Here is a 14927-nt window from a genome sequence, read left to right as displayed (position 1 = left end):
CATTCTCTTTCTCTCCCACTTCTAGTGGCTGGTCCATACAGGGGATAACAGCATGTAACTGTTATCAGTTACTCTGTTAGCTCAGGTGGTTAAAAGAACATTTGAAGTTGCAAAATCAAGCACTTAAGTTTGGAAATGACAGAATTGCAAGGGGAACATTCATTCTGCAAAATGGCAAAGTCACTAAACACCTGAAGCTTCTAAGGCTGGACTCATGCTGCTATAGCAGCGCTGCTATCACCATAGGAACACCTAGGAGCTGCCAGAGCAGCTTTACCTTTAGGGTAGGAAAAAGAGCCAGGTCTCATCCCTGATCTGACACAGTTTCAGTAACCTGTGACCCCCCTCTCCGGGCAACATCCCTACCTCCCAGGGTCATGGGAGTGGGATGGGAAGGAAGGAGAAGAAGAACCTGACCAGTCTCCCCTCTTTCCGCTCCAACACCCCCCCGCCCCTCCAAACTGCCATGGGCCAACCTAGTTCCCCTTTTTGGGACACTATGCAGGGAAGGAGCTCCCCAAACTAAGTGTGTGAGTGGAGGGATGAGGTGAAGGGGAGGTGAGAACTGAGCCAGGGCTCTCCACACTCAGCCACCCTCCAGACTCCGTCTATCTCCCCCTTGTGGAATAACAACCTTCTGCTGCTACCTAATGTTGCTCAGATAATATCAGTCCATGCTGCAGCTTCTGGATTCAAATCATAATCATGCATTATTTTGGGGTATAGGGAAGTGTTACAGTTGCACACAGTAGCAGTTTTTTCCTATTAAAAAGTTAATGACATTTAAAATGTTACTTAGGTTTCAAAAAGTTAGGAAATGTCAGATTTATGATGGCCTATTTAAGGTTACACAGGCATCCTTGTGTCTAGGCGTTGTGAAAGTCTTTAATTATGTGGTCATATACAATTTTTTTCTACAGGACTCCAGCTTCATTCAGTGCAAAGACTGAAATGCCCAAGGGAACAGAATGAAGGTTGCACAAGCAACTATAAATTTGGCTTTGCAACTTTTTAGTACTTGACTTTGCAACCTAAATAATGTTGTTTTATTTATATAACTTTATAGAATACTAGCAAATGATCTGTAATATGAAAGTATCTGAGTGCTTTTGCTTCCCAAAATGGTCCTTTGTAGGAGGCTCTCTAAATTATATGTATCTAAAGGCCATCAGCTGCCCATAATTTATGCACAAATGTCTTTAGACATCAGTGAGTGCTCAGTGGTTTCAGTACAATACTGTATGCACACAAAATGAGACATTTCAGTTTAAGCACTGACCATTTCCAAGTCCTGTATCCTTTTGAAGTGATATGTCCAAAACAAAAGGTGATAAAGAAAAGGAAATATTTTTGTTAGAAAAATTTACATCTGAAGTATTTTGGTAAGATTTTTTTCCCCCTCCCCCACTATTATCTTTGTTTTTAGGATCCAAATATAATTCCTCTACAAACTGCAACTGTAAATTCTTGTGATCAAGGGGTTGGCATGGGCACAATAGGACGTGAAGTAAAAACTGGGGGACAGAGTTTTGAAATGTCCAAAGGAGGACATCAGACCCTGGAATCAGTCAGGGGATATGGACAGTCCACCATGGAACAAGGCAGATACTCATACTCAGAATGGCAGAATTTCATGCATTCTCGTCTAGGTGAAGTAAGTATTTTGATATTTGTCTCAGATATCATACTGTTTGAATTTATGACAATTCTCCCCTCCGCCTGCCCCCTCCCTTTGACGTTTGTTAGACCACTCTTTGAGCAAAACAAAGACAATCATTTAACTATCTCCAATTACCCCCAAAGAGAAACACACCAAAATAGTTTTTAAGCAGAACTGTTATTTTCCATTTAGAATGTGACTGCAGTGTGTATGTGCATAGATGTACTTGTTTTGGTCTAACTGTCTGTTGTACTGATTTTTATCTAAATGCTTCCAAGAGATAAAATTTAATGCCTGATGCACATGCTGGATGTGATGCACATATTGCTGTGCAACATTAAAAAATATATATGCACCATGCACCAAAAAACAAGTTTTATGTATAGGGCCCTGCTAGTTTTCTGGCTGTGAAAAACATGTCACAGACCGTGAAATAAGCCCTTCCCTGTGAAATCTGATCTTCCCATGCTACTGGGAGCGCTCCAACCTGGGGAGGGACAGGACTTGTCCATCGCCGGTACGGCTGCTCAGGGAGGGGGAAAATGAGATCAGACTCACCTCCTGGGTACCTTTTGGGTTGGGACCCCCATGATTACACCACCGTGAAATTTCAGATGTCTGAAAATGTGAAATTGACCAATTTTAAAACTCTCTGTCTGTGAAATTGATCAAAATAGACTGTGAATTTGGTAGGGCTGTATTTGTGTAAGTAATGCTTTTAATCTTGTTTTCAAATGGATTTAATTGTTTAACAGGTTAACCAGTTTCTTCACATTTTATTGTGTGTGATCAGTAGAAAATGATTTTTGTTAAATACTTATTTTATAGTATGAATGATATAGACCAATCATGTGCATTTTTTGTATGTAGGAACCCATTAGAGGACAGACTCTGATTAAAAATTAAACAATGAAAGGTAAATCAAAAATTATTTTTATGCCATACGTTTAGGATAACAGTTAAAGAAAACTAATAGTATGTTTTTTTTTTATGCAGAAGGTGTATATGTGCAGACAGAATGAAGAAAATAAGCATTCTGAAGATTATGTCCTTCCATATAACTATGAAGGAAGAGGATCATTGGCTGGTTCTGTAGGCTGCTGCAGTGATCATCAAGAAGAGGAGGTGCTTGACTTTTTAGATCAGTTGGAACCCAAGTTTAGGACATTAGCAGAAACATGTGTAAAGAGATAAGAGTACCTATCAGAGTACTGAAATCTGTAAATAAATGGTATTTTCGTGCCTCTCAGAGGATAGATATTTTTAAACTTGAACGTATTCTGTATTTTTTTTCTTATTAAGGGAAGTGGTTTACAAAATATATTTAGGGTTGTTATAAGGATGTAAATCCTACATTAATTCTGCAGTACATAATAATTTTTTCCTGTACTCATTACCTATACTTTAAAGTTTATATCTTAGGTGTTTCTTTTAAAATGATGTGAATGCAATAATGTTGCATTCTACTTAACATTATATTTTCTATTGTGTTTACTTTTAATACAAGACTTAGTGTATTCCTTATTTTAAGTATTCACCTTCAAAGTTTTCTTTTATTTGGTTTGAGAGGTGGAAAGCTCTGTTTCATTTTTTTTTCTTCATAGGAAAAAATAGTGTATATCAAAATAACTTGTTTTAATGTCTTACCTGTACAAATTGAGATCCAAGACTTTTTTTTTTAATTTTACAAGTAAAATTTCAGACTAAGATACTAGAGGATTACATTGGAAGAAACTTTGTTGGATGGAAGACAAAAAGAAAAACAAACTAGTATGTACTGTATATATGTAACAATGTTCAAACGTATATTTCCTCCTATTGGACTAGTGCCCACCAAACTATCCCAAGGGATGTAGGTAGGTATTGTATGTAAGCACTTTAAGTAATACGCTTGGAGAACATGAGTTCAGGATATAGGGATAACTATTGTAATGCAAGTGCAGTACAAGAGACCCCATATCTTGAACTCGTGACTACCAGAAGTATTACTTACTGTTTTCTAGATAAAATTTGTACCTCAGCTGTTTGTGAGCTTCAGTATAACCACATCAGAGATGGTGAATACTGCCTCAAGTTTTATACAATATAGCTACTCATGCCTACTGTAAAATTCAGGTTAGGTATGTGTCGCTGCAGGGGGAAAAAAGGACCCCAAGGCAAAGGAGGCAGTGACAACTTTATTTATAATCATATTATAGAATCAGTCATTTCTTTCTGTGAGCAGAAGTGACACAAAAGATAGCTTAAAACTGAACACAGACAACACTGATGAATTTTTTTCAAGAAAAATTTAAGTATGAAGCCTACTGTTATGGACAGTAAATATCCTACTATTTATTAATATGAGGAGTTGTAACTTACTCACAGGTACAAATATAGACAGATCCCTGACGAAAGTTAACAAATGGATTGCCCAAGCATAATTAAAGTTAACCTTTTAAAATACTTTAACACTGTACTGTATATAAGACTGTGACCTCATGATTGTGATAGTAAGATATAAACCACCAATTCCTGAAATCAATAAGTCTTCAGCTGGTTAATATTTGCTATCCAGGGTAAATTATTCATCTTTGCTGTGCTCCCAAGATTCTTTTGTGCATTAAATAAATTTCCCTTGTATTATAAAACAAAAAAAAAAGAGAGAAACTTAAGTTTCTTTCTCTCTTTTTTTCTTTTTTTTTTCTTTTTTTAAATGCTGCTTTTAGGAGTTGCTCTGTAAACACATGCCTTAGGATGGAAATTGTTTTTAACCTGTATTATATGATTTTTAAGAACAAGTTATCCATGACAATAAAGGGTCATGTTGCTCTGAGTCTGTATGGAGAACTGCCATTGATGACAATGAGAATTCCACACACGGTTACAAGTCAGAGCAAAACCCTAATTGTCTAAAGAACTGCAAAAGGTAGATACAAAGCTTTACGCTTTAAGTAACATTTTATCTATCAGACTGTAAGTAGACTTCAGAATATTTCTAATAAGATTTAATTGTGATAAATAGTCTTCACAAGGATGAAAATGTTAATGATATTCTAGATGATCAGTAGTCTGTTTGGCAGTGGAGCTGAATGTCCGCTGCCAACACTAAAGGCAAGACCGTCACTGAGATCAAAGATTTTAATAAGATCCAAGATATTCTGAACTAGTCTTGTTACAATAAAAGTAAATCCTGATGGCATTGCTACTCACCCACACCAGTGAGTTTCTTTGTATATTAAGGGCCAGGTCCTCAGCCAGTGTAAATTGGCATATCTCCATTGATGCAAATAGAGCTATGCTGTCCTCACACCAACTGAAGAGGAGGCCCTAAGGAAATTATTAGTTTCTCTGTTTTCATATACAGTATCTTCAATGTTAGGTGTAGATATTTTAAGATGACTTGATTTCCTCTTCCGTTTAGAATCTCTTTTTTAGCTGTAAGAAAGACTTTTTGACTCATGAAGGTCCATGGTAAATGTAACCACAAACAAAAAAAAACACATTAAAAAGTAAAATTCCAGAACTATGTTTTCATTATTCAAGAAGACACCAGAGTAGTGGTACTCTGTTTAAAAATTAGGGCCAAAAGAATTCATCCTTGGTGTGACTTAATTGAATGTATTGGAGCGAAAAGCATGTTACCAATCTAATTTACATTCATCATTTATTCTGTTTATTTTGTTCATTTTACTCAGCTTGGACAATTCAATTAAAATGAGTCAGTTTCACTTGTACATTGCTGCATGCATTGCTTGAATAGCAGGTGAATGTTTCAATTCAAAAAAACCATTTTCCTTTGACATTACTATTCAGTTTTGTGAAGTATTTTTGTTACTACCAAGCCTAAATGCGGTGCCATACCTGCCTGGTAGTGTTCCTGTTAAATTTGGTAACTTTATGCTAAAAAAGGTAATAGCCTACATTAGGAAAATAATTTTAAAATAGGTTGTCTAATCTAATTTGAGAATTTGAATAAACAATAAAATTTATAAATCTTAAAACAAAAACTTAACCAAAAAAAAATTGCACTAAGCACACAGTATTTGAAAATGTATACTTCACTGATTGTTACTGTCTTGAATGACTTGTTCTCTCCAACTAGGTAATTTCAAAACCTGTCTAGTTGTGTAAACATTATCTTGTTTAATGTCATCATTTAAAAAATATATATTTTGTACAACAGTGAGTAATAAAATGGATTTTTGGAAAATAAAAGGACTGCAAAAGTAGTTCATTCCTTGTATGCTAGAAAAAGGATAGATGTAGACCTGAATCTATGCCCACGTCCAGACTATCCCGCAGTATCGGCGGGTTAAAATCGATTGCTCGGGGATCGATATATCGCGTCTAGTCTAGACGCGATATATCGATCCCCGAGCGCGCTTACATCGATTCCGGAACTCCATCAACCCGAACGGAGTTCCGGAATTGACACGGAGAGCCGCGGACATCGATCCCGCACCGTCTGGACGGGTGAGTAATTCGATCTTAGATATTCGACTTCAGCTACGTTATTCACGTAGCTGAAGTTGCGTATCTAAGATCGATTTTCCTCCCCTAGTCTGGACGAGGCCTATGCAATATCAATTAAAATATGTACTGTTACAAGTTAGCCATGGAGGTTACCTGATCTAATTAGGGGAACTACTGTAGTTAAATACTTTTCCAATATATAGAACAACTAAATGGAAAACTACTTATCTACCACACCTGGGCCAAACAGCCCACTGATTTTTATGCAGAACTCCTCTTTGTAATGGAGAATTCTGGTGCAGGAACAGTGAACCATGGCCACTTGGAGCTGTAGGGGATCATGCCTGCGGACAGCAATGTAAACAAAATGTCTTGTGGCCTGCCAGTGGATTACCCCGATGGGCTGCATGCTGAAGGTTGCTGACCCCTCCTCTAGTCAGTAAGGTCCAAATTGATATTCTTGTTTTTAAAAAGACAGTCCTATTCAGATACTGAAATAAGTGTGTCTTCAGCTGATGTGTGGTAGGTTGAACTTTACAACCTCTAAGCAGTCAGGCAATTTTCTAATGATTACAAATAAACTAAATTACTTATTCCAGCTATGTACGGCATTACCTTTGTATCGGCAACACTTTACCAAATAGCTGCCTGAGAAGGAAACGAGAAAATGTGAGTAGGGCAAATGGAATGAAATAAGATTCTACAGAGCCTTACACAAGTATGTCGCATTGCAGTCAGATTACTTCCATGCAAAGACCACTCATGTAAGTTATGGTTTGCCCTCACTTCAAGCTAATTCCTTGTTTCTGTCACAGGCACTTCTAGTAAGTGAAGAGATGATTTTGAGTCAAAAGACTACTTTCCCAGAGGCAGAAATGCAGGTGATTGGGGTAGCTACATTTCCAATGGAGATGGGTTTCAAAATATCTAATAACACTATAAGTCAAGCTTTGTGTCTTTGCCTTACCCCTTTTTCCAGTTCAGTTCTGCTGATGTGATATGTTAACAAATATTGCTGCCTCCACCCCAATGTTTGCTCCATATCATCCCTGAAGTATTTAGATTCAACCAGAAAACCTTTGGGAATTTCAGTTGAAACCATGAATCGGATCCTCACCACACCTCACAACATGTGCTCTGGCTCAATAAGTCTTTATGTAACCTCAAGACCTACAAAAATTATTAAAATAATATTAAGGTTACAACTCAAGTACTTAGAAGTTATTAAATGCCAGACTTCAGCTTGTAGTGTCCAACTGCTTCACAAACATATCTTCATAGCACTGAAAGAGGCAGATAATTAGATTGTATTGTAGTAAATATACACAAGGGGTCAAATTGAGGCTGCACAGGCAACCCTTAATTCTAACATTTTGTAACTTTTGAGTGTGACTTTGCAACATTAATCTTTTAATACAATGTTTGGATGCTATTTCATAAGCAAACTGAAAAAAGCTATTGCAGCGTGTGGAATCACATTGACACCCACCTGGTGTCAGCAGTGTTGGAATCTGTAGACCCACTGCACAGACCCTTGCCTCTTGAACTAATGGAGTAACTGGCAGCAGTAGTAAATTGCAGACCAGTCACTAAAGGGGGACAAGGCCTATACTTTTACAGTGAGCGTCAGAATTGGTTGCTGATAGCAGAGGACTGGTGAAATTTGGGAATCTTTGGGTTCCTTTACAGGTTCTGGACGGCATTTTGCAATACTAGCCAGATGCATTTCCCTCTTCCTCCCACCTCAAGCCTGACTCCTGCTCTGTGTTCCCTTCAAGCTGTCCCTGCACCAGTTCGCTTTTTTGCTCCCCCACCACAGGCTCCGAGTCTCCTCCCTCCCCATCCTACCCAGTCTTCTTCCCAGCCCCAGGACCCAGTCTTCTTACCCAGCAAGTACTAGTCTTGCGTGCGTGCACACACACACACAGGTCCAAGTCTCCATCTTTCCACCGCTCTCCCACACCCAGTCTTGTCCTCTCTACCTTTGTGTCAGGCAATTCTTCCCTCATGGGAGTCTAGGTCGCCAGCCAAGGGGAGCATTGAGAGCACAGGAGAGAACTCCCTGATCTCAATGTTGGTGGCCAGTGCTATCTGGGCCAGTAATTTTAGGGAAAGTCCTGCTTAACACTCTGTAGATCTGGGATGGAGCATGTTCAGCATTGCTGGACTCTTTTGGGAATTCAGCTACCAAATTCTAAGATGTCTCTGAGCATATGCAAACAGCAATTTTTCAGAGGCTTGTCAATTGGTCAAGTTTTCATGGTTACAGCAGAAAAAAAAAAGGCAGAAATAAAACAAAAAACCGAAACTCTAACACACTCTGATGCCAAGGTTTATCCCCTTCCCCAACAAATTTCAAGCCCATTATCCAAAGCTGTGGAGGTGCTTAAACTTCTCAACAAAACTGGTAAATGCAAGAAATCAGCACCAGTGTTTTTGCCTAATTTGGTTATCTGATGTGGCTGAACCCAAAAAGTCCAGCTTGAGGAAATTTCAGCCTGAAAATTTGACCAAGATGTAAGCAAATGAAAACTGTGTTACAGTGAGGAGACTTGGGCAATCTTAATTATAGGTGAGGCTACCAGCTCCATCTATAATTCTTCTACCCCAAATTATGACATTCAAACTATCACAACCCTATCACATGAATGTCTTAACAGCTGAGCAAGGCCATGGTGCTATTATCATCCCCTCTCTACCCACATTGAGAATATTAACACCACCAGATCAGACATTATGTGTGGACTGGAATTATGGCTAGCTTCTGCACAAAGGCATGAGGTGGGAAGTGCTTTGAACCATTTACATGCTACCCCATCAAAATGTCTTTAGATTAGGGGTTCTCAAACTAGGGTTTGGGACCTCTCAGGGTCATGAGGTCATTACATGGGGGGTTTCAAGCTGTCAGCCTCCAACCCAAACCCCACTTTGTCTCCAGCATTTATAAGTGTTAAATATATTAAAAAGTGTTTTTAATTCATAAGGGGGTCGCACTCATAGGCTTGCTATGTGACAGGAGTCACCAGTACAAAAGTTTGAGAATTGCTGCTTTAGATTCAGTCACAATTTGGCCATTAGTCTGTTTTAATTCTAGTCAGCACTATATCACCTGACAAAATTAATACAAAAAGGTTAAAGTTAAGCACACGACAACTAGATGAAGGAGGTGACAGGAAACATTCAGCTAATAATCAAAGGCTACATCCTTCCTTCAATCCATTCATAAGCTCTCTGGTATCCAAAGGAGCTGTGCATATTGAATGAGGGCACAAGAGGCAGGTTTTTAAAACCTTCCACAAAACTTTGAATAGCTAAACTGCCACTAAAGCTTTTTGTTCGAGGGGCAGCAGCACTTCTATTACTTTATAGCATATCCCTTACTCAACAGCTAGTGATCTCACTGCACACATTTCTCCAGTAGTTCCTTAACAACTTGCATAAATAAAATTTACTAATGCAATAAAAATAGTGACTTGAGATGAAAACCATCAAAATGAAAGACCACACTACTATATGTGTAGCAATACCCCTTCCTATTTGTTCACAAACATCCATAGGTTTTAGAACGTTATTAGCTTAGTAATATCAACAGGACATTAACGTTATGAGGAGAAGTTGCTACAGATTTTAAGCCTTGTTCACACTCTAAACTAAGGACAGTGTTGCTAGAACCTTTTCTGTAACTACTGTGTCCAAGTGATATTTTTCCTGCTGAGATCTGCGCTAGTCAAACAATGCTATTTACTGCTCCCCAGGATATTCTGTGCTAGATGTTTTTCGTTTTTATAATTGTGACAGATATAAGAAGAAATTGAGATTTATCAATTTAAATTTTCACTGTTGTGGGAAACTATTTAATGACAGTAGATGTTGAGAATCAAAAAGTTAAAGCTTTGTAACTATTCAAACACAAATTGTCAACATCATGTAAACATATACACAGTAAACAGACTTAAAGGTCCCAAGCAACATTTTTCTTAAGTCAGTGAATTTTGATGATTATCGATGGAAATATTTTTTCATCAGTTGGCATATGTATGGGGAAATTGACATTTACTGATAAAAATCTAATCCTTCCAAGCATCTATGGCATAGCTTGCACTAGCCTGTAACATGGTAATGAAGGGTGAGGGTTGGGAAGGAAACTCAGTTCACACTTGTAAGGGAAGTGGAGCTAGCAGCATGCCAGCAACAACTGTTTTTAAACATGGTGGTTGTTAGTACTACACTCCAAGGCTGTACACATTTATACAGTAGGTGACTTCATATGTGAACAGGATATTGATTGCTAAAAGTATCAGATGGTAACACCTGATCATCCAGAAGCATTCTCACCAAAATCATTTAATTTCATTTTTCTTCATTTCATTTTTTTCCACATATCCTTTGAGAATATCTCTTTGCACTTACCTAGTTTTTAATTAGAATATGTTTTATAAAACAAAAAATTAAAGGTCACAGTATGACTTGGAGCCCCTGGCATGGGAAGAGCACTAACTGCTCTAATGGCAGTGGAAGAATACATTACAGTTATGTCTACATTAGGCATAATGCTCCTAGGGATATTTTTAAGTAAGTGTGGCCTGCCCTACTCCCAGTACTCACCTTCTAGTACTTATCTCTACAGAGGTGGGGAGTTATAAGGTCCTGGCCACACTACCCCGCTACTCATGTATGCCCTCTCTGAAGTGGTGATTACTGCTGGCAGCGCTAGCTGGGCCATTCCAAGCACTCCTGATTGGAGCACACGCATTATGGCACAGATATCGTGGGTGATGGGGACACTCCACATCTTCTCTTGAACCTGCACAAAGCCAGATATAATTTGGCTTTAAATTTACAATTTGGGTCATATGCCATTCATTTGGGGGAACTGAACGGTGGCAACACTACAGCCTGGGCTGAACAGAAAAAACTACACAAAGAGCTTGTAATTCATATTCTAGAATTGTAACATAGCTAGATATTTTGCCTGAAACATAACTCATTTTAAAGGGGGAGGAGGCATATGTGAACAGAGAAAGAACTGATTTGATTTGAACAGGGAATTGCAAGCCATTGACCACAGTCTGATAGTTCAAAGGAAGTTGCTTTTCCTAGAAAAATAAGAGATAATTTAATTTATCAACAAAGCCAGAGAAGGTGTTGTAGTAAAATAAACTACCTTTGGATTACGTATTGCAAAGTTCACTTTGATTTGCTTTCGGAGGGAGATATTTTCAGTCTAATACTTCGTTATAGCTCTACAGTTGCAAACATAGCTGCTGCTACCAGAACCAGACAGTTCAACTCACACACAGGAAGCATTTAAAACATATTTTTATATAAACTATGCAGACAGACTTGGTTGATTTAGAAAATCCATTCAAAAAATGCCTTGAGCACAAACATCCTGTTGCTTTTTCTAGTTTTTTTTTTTTTTGTTTTTTTTTAAAGCAGGATCTTACAAATGCATACAGAAGCTAGCTTTCTTACGCTTCATCCACTGTCAGGTCTGGAGCTGAGCTAGAAGTGGTAAACATCAAGTCTGAGCAGGCTGAGAACCTGTGTACTCTTTGCTGACACCGTAGATTTAGAATCTAGGGCAGCTGATAGCATCACTCTGGGAAGAAAGAGTTCCCATTAAGAGTTGTGGGGATGAAGACAGAGTGCTTGTATCAGAACTGGGTGGCCCAAATTTAGATAACACAGTAATGAGCATGGGTTGTTCAAAGCAATGTGAAGTCAGTTTTAGACAAAACATGTTGTGCACTTCACTACAGCTCTGAGCTTGAGAGTCTCATAAAAAGTCTTGTAAAATATCCAAATTTATTTTTAATATGTTTTCAGATTTGATTATCTAAATCAAAAAAGACAATGGCAACTTTGCTGACATCTCTGAAAAGGCATTGGCCATCTCCCAATTAAGTTTTTCTTCTTCCTTTGACTTAAATGGGACTTGGATCAATCCCCTGTGTCAGACAAACAGAAATAGGGTAAAGCTACGAGACCAGAACTAGGACTGAGCAGAGCGTGCCTCTGTCATAATCTTTATGTGCTAATATGTGTGGCGCCTGCCAAAGGGAAAGGAAGCACTCAGAAACTGTAACCACGAGTGAGGAAGGGGAATCTCAGAAGATGGCTTTCTGCCTGTAAGTTCACCAGTGAGTGCACAGAAATCCGGTTTATAACTACTTGTTTCTCAGTCTTCATTTCAGAATCATGCAACCTGTTTCAAAAAGTGATTTGAGATTCCAAGATCAGTACATGATGTTTTCTGCTTCATGAGATTCAACACTTGTCCTGAACATTGTTTTGCTGCTACAGGGCAGCCGCCTCTTGCTGTCCAAACATGTTTATTAACATGATTTAACTGGCTCGAATCAGAATGATTATACTACTAAAATTTCTAAGGAACAGCGATTGCAACATTTCTTTCAATGTGACTAATTCAGGAACAAGATAGAACATAAATGTAGTAGAACAAACTAGGGATACATTGTGCAACTGACGTTGAGTATTGTCATGTGAGAGATACCTTATAAAGCTAATTTTATTTCCTTGCTGCGAGACACTCTAGCTGTCTTCCTCATGGAAACATAGAAATTGCAATACCGAATCAGACCACACATCCAGCACAGTGGCCAGAACAACCTAGCTCAAAGGTACAACATAACAACAAAGCTCAAAATACCTCAATGCATCTAGCCAACTGCACAAGGCTGTACATAGTTCTCCTTGACCTATAAATATGAGCAATATATGCCTTGAAAGCCAATGTGCATGGCCTTATGTTAGCTTGCTTAGCTACAAATGGTATCATAAACTCCTTCTCTTGCTTCCAAAGCCTTTTCACTTTGCTGATGCCTCTTTTTTCACTCTCCAGATTGTGGCACATGCATAAGCATCCCCTGCACTAAATTGGAGTGATCATGAGATTTCCTGCTTGTGCATTAAATCTGGCCTTTATGCTACATTTCCGGTTTGATCATTGGACATACAAGCAGAAATCTACTCTGTATCCAAGGGCTGATTGTGTCTTTGTAGCCATAATCTGGTCTATAATGGACATGCCAATATACTACAGTTAAAGCCAAATCGTGAAAGCCTTCCCTGACACAGATTAATATCATCCATTATGTGATGTCACAATCTAGCCCTGATTTTGTATACTGCATTTCATACAAACTGGATCCCCAAAAGCTTTAAAGGTTTAATTAATTTAAAGTAATTACAACGGTGGTTAGCCAAGACAGAGAAAAATAAAGAGGGAGTGATGAGATAGTTTGAGATGAAACATGACAATCAAGAAATACCCAGGAAAGCTGAACTAGCCTGAACATATCATGGTGAAGGCTTCCTTACATAAGCACTGAGTAAGAGGCAAATTGTCAGTGTTCCCTGTGTTGAGACAATAGGAGGGACTGAATTATTCAGTGCCACTCTCTCCGTCAATTCACTTAAAAGCTCTCTCTCTCTTTGATTAAATAAACTTGTTTTATCTTTTATTCTAAATCAATCTACTACTGTGTTCGACTTGAAGTGACTATTAATGCCAGTTAAAGCAAGAAGTTGTTGTGCTTTTGTCTCTTTACAGGAGCAATGGACCTTAATACTCCTCCAAATGTTCAAGGAGAGGGTTGGGCATTTCAAGAAAGATGGTTTGGGGGAAATTCAGGACTAAGGGTGCATTGGGGTCACTTGGCTAGTAGTAACCAAGGCTGGTGGAGATGAGAGTGTTACTATGGCTTCTGGTATCAGAGTTGCTGCACCATGGCTGCTCAACACACAGGCATTGAGTGCATGCTTGTATGCTGGCTGGGAGTGTCCAGACAGGGAGCTACAGCAGCAGAGCAGCATAAGGCACTCAAAGTTATAGGACAAGTAGTGACACAACCTCTCAATTGCACCCTGGCATGTAACCGTATCAGTCCACTTCCTAAAAGAAAATAGCCACACAATAAAACTCCACTGCAGGTAGCTTTGTTGACCGGTCCAGTCCAGAACCCAAGCACTGAAGGTACATAGAGACTGAATTACCTTCACACCCTTCCAGATTGGGGCTGAACCACATTTGTGGGACAAGATAGCATGACTTATCTTGCCCTGACACTGCCTAAGCTGGACCTGTTCTGTGGAGAAATACTAGATTCATTTCATCTTCAGGGCTGTCAATCAACACCTTTACATAAGCCCATACAAATATAAAAGAATGAAAACATGGAGCAATAGAGTGTCAGTATATAGTTGCCTTTTACATTGTTCCTGATTTGTTATCTATTCATTCACTCTAAGTAAGAATAAACCTCTAGCTCATGGTTGATACAATTCCCATATTCAAAACAAGAGATATTTTTACATTACTGTTTTAGTATAAGAACATAAGAATGGCCATACTGGGTCAAACCAATGGTCGATCTAGCCTAGTATCCTCTCGTCCGAAAGTGGCCAGTGCCAAGTGCTTCAGAGGGAATCATCAAGTGATCCATCCCCTGTCACCCATTCCCAGCTTCTGGCAAACAGAGGTTAGGGACACCATCCCTGCCCAATCTGACTAATAGCCATTGATAGACCTATCCTCCATGTACTTATCTAGTTTGTTTTTGTAACCCTTCACAACATCCTTTGGCAAAGAGTTGCACAGGTTGACTGTTTGTTATGGGAAGGAATACTTCCTTTTGTTTGCTTTTAATGCTTAAACCAAGGCTTGATTATATACAGACATATGGCTATGCAATTATTTTTTTATTATTTCCCTCAAGGAAAGACCTAACATTTCTTGTAGGGTTTTAAAAAAAGGAAGACAGAAAAGATTAAAAGAGAAAAGGGGAAA

The 14927-nt window shown here is 38.6% G+C and overlaps 1 protein-coding gene across 2 annotated transcripts in view; it reads left to right on the top strand.

The window, feature by feature from the left end:
* Positions 1 to 5834, top strand: part of LOC115646745 (desmocollin-2-like) — a 39135-nt gene extending 33301 nt beyond the window's left edge. The window contains exons 15-17 of one of the 2 annotated variants that reach the window (XM_030552970.1): positions 1427 to 1654; positions 2531 to 2576; positions 2657 to 2747. In XM_030552970.1, coding sequence (XP_030408830.1) covers positions 1427 to 1654; positions 2531 to 2566 — 264 coding nt within the window. In that variant the 3' untranslated portion in view covers positions 2567 to 2576; positions 2657 to 2747. Of the gene's footprint in view, positions 1 to 1426; positions 1655 to 2530; positions 2577 to 2656 lie in introns of both variants that reach the window. The other variant, XM_030552969.1, reaches the window with a different exon arrangement.
* Positions 5835 to 14927: the final 9093 nt, after the last annotated feature.

The sequence above is a fragment of the Gopherus evgoodei genome, chromosome 2 (assembly GCF_007399415.2).
Source record: "Gopherus evgoodei ecotype Sinaloan lineage chromosome 2, rGopEvg1_v1.p, whole genome shotgun sequence".
NCBI classification, from domain to species: Eukaryota; Metazoa; Chordata; order Testudines; family Testudinidae; genus Gopherus; species Gopherus evgoodei.
The sequence above is the reverse complement of the archived record's forward strand: the minus strand, read 5'-3'. Positions and strand labels throughout refer to the sequence as shown.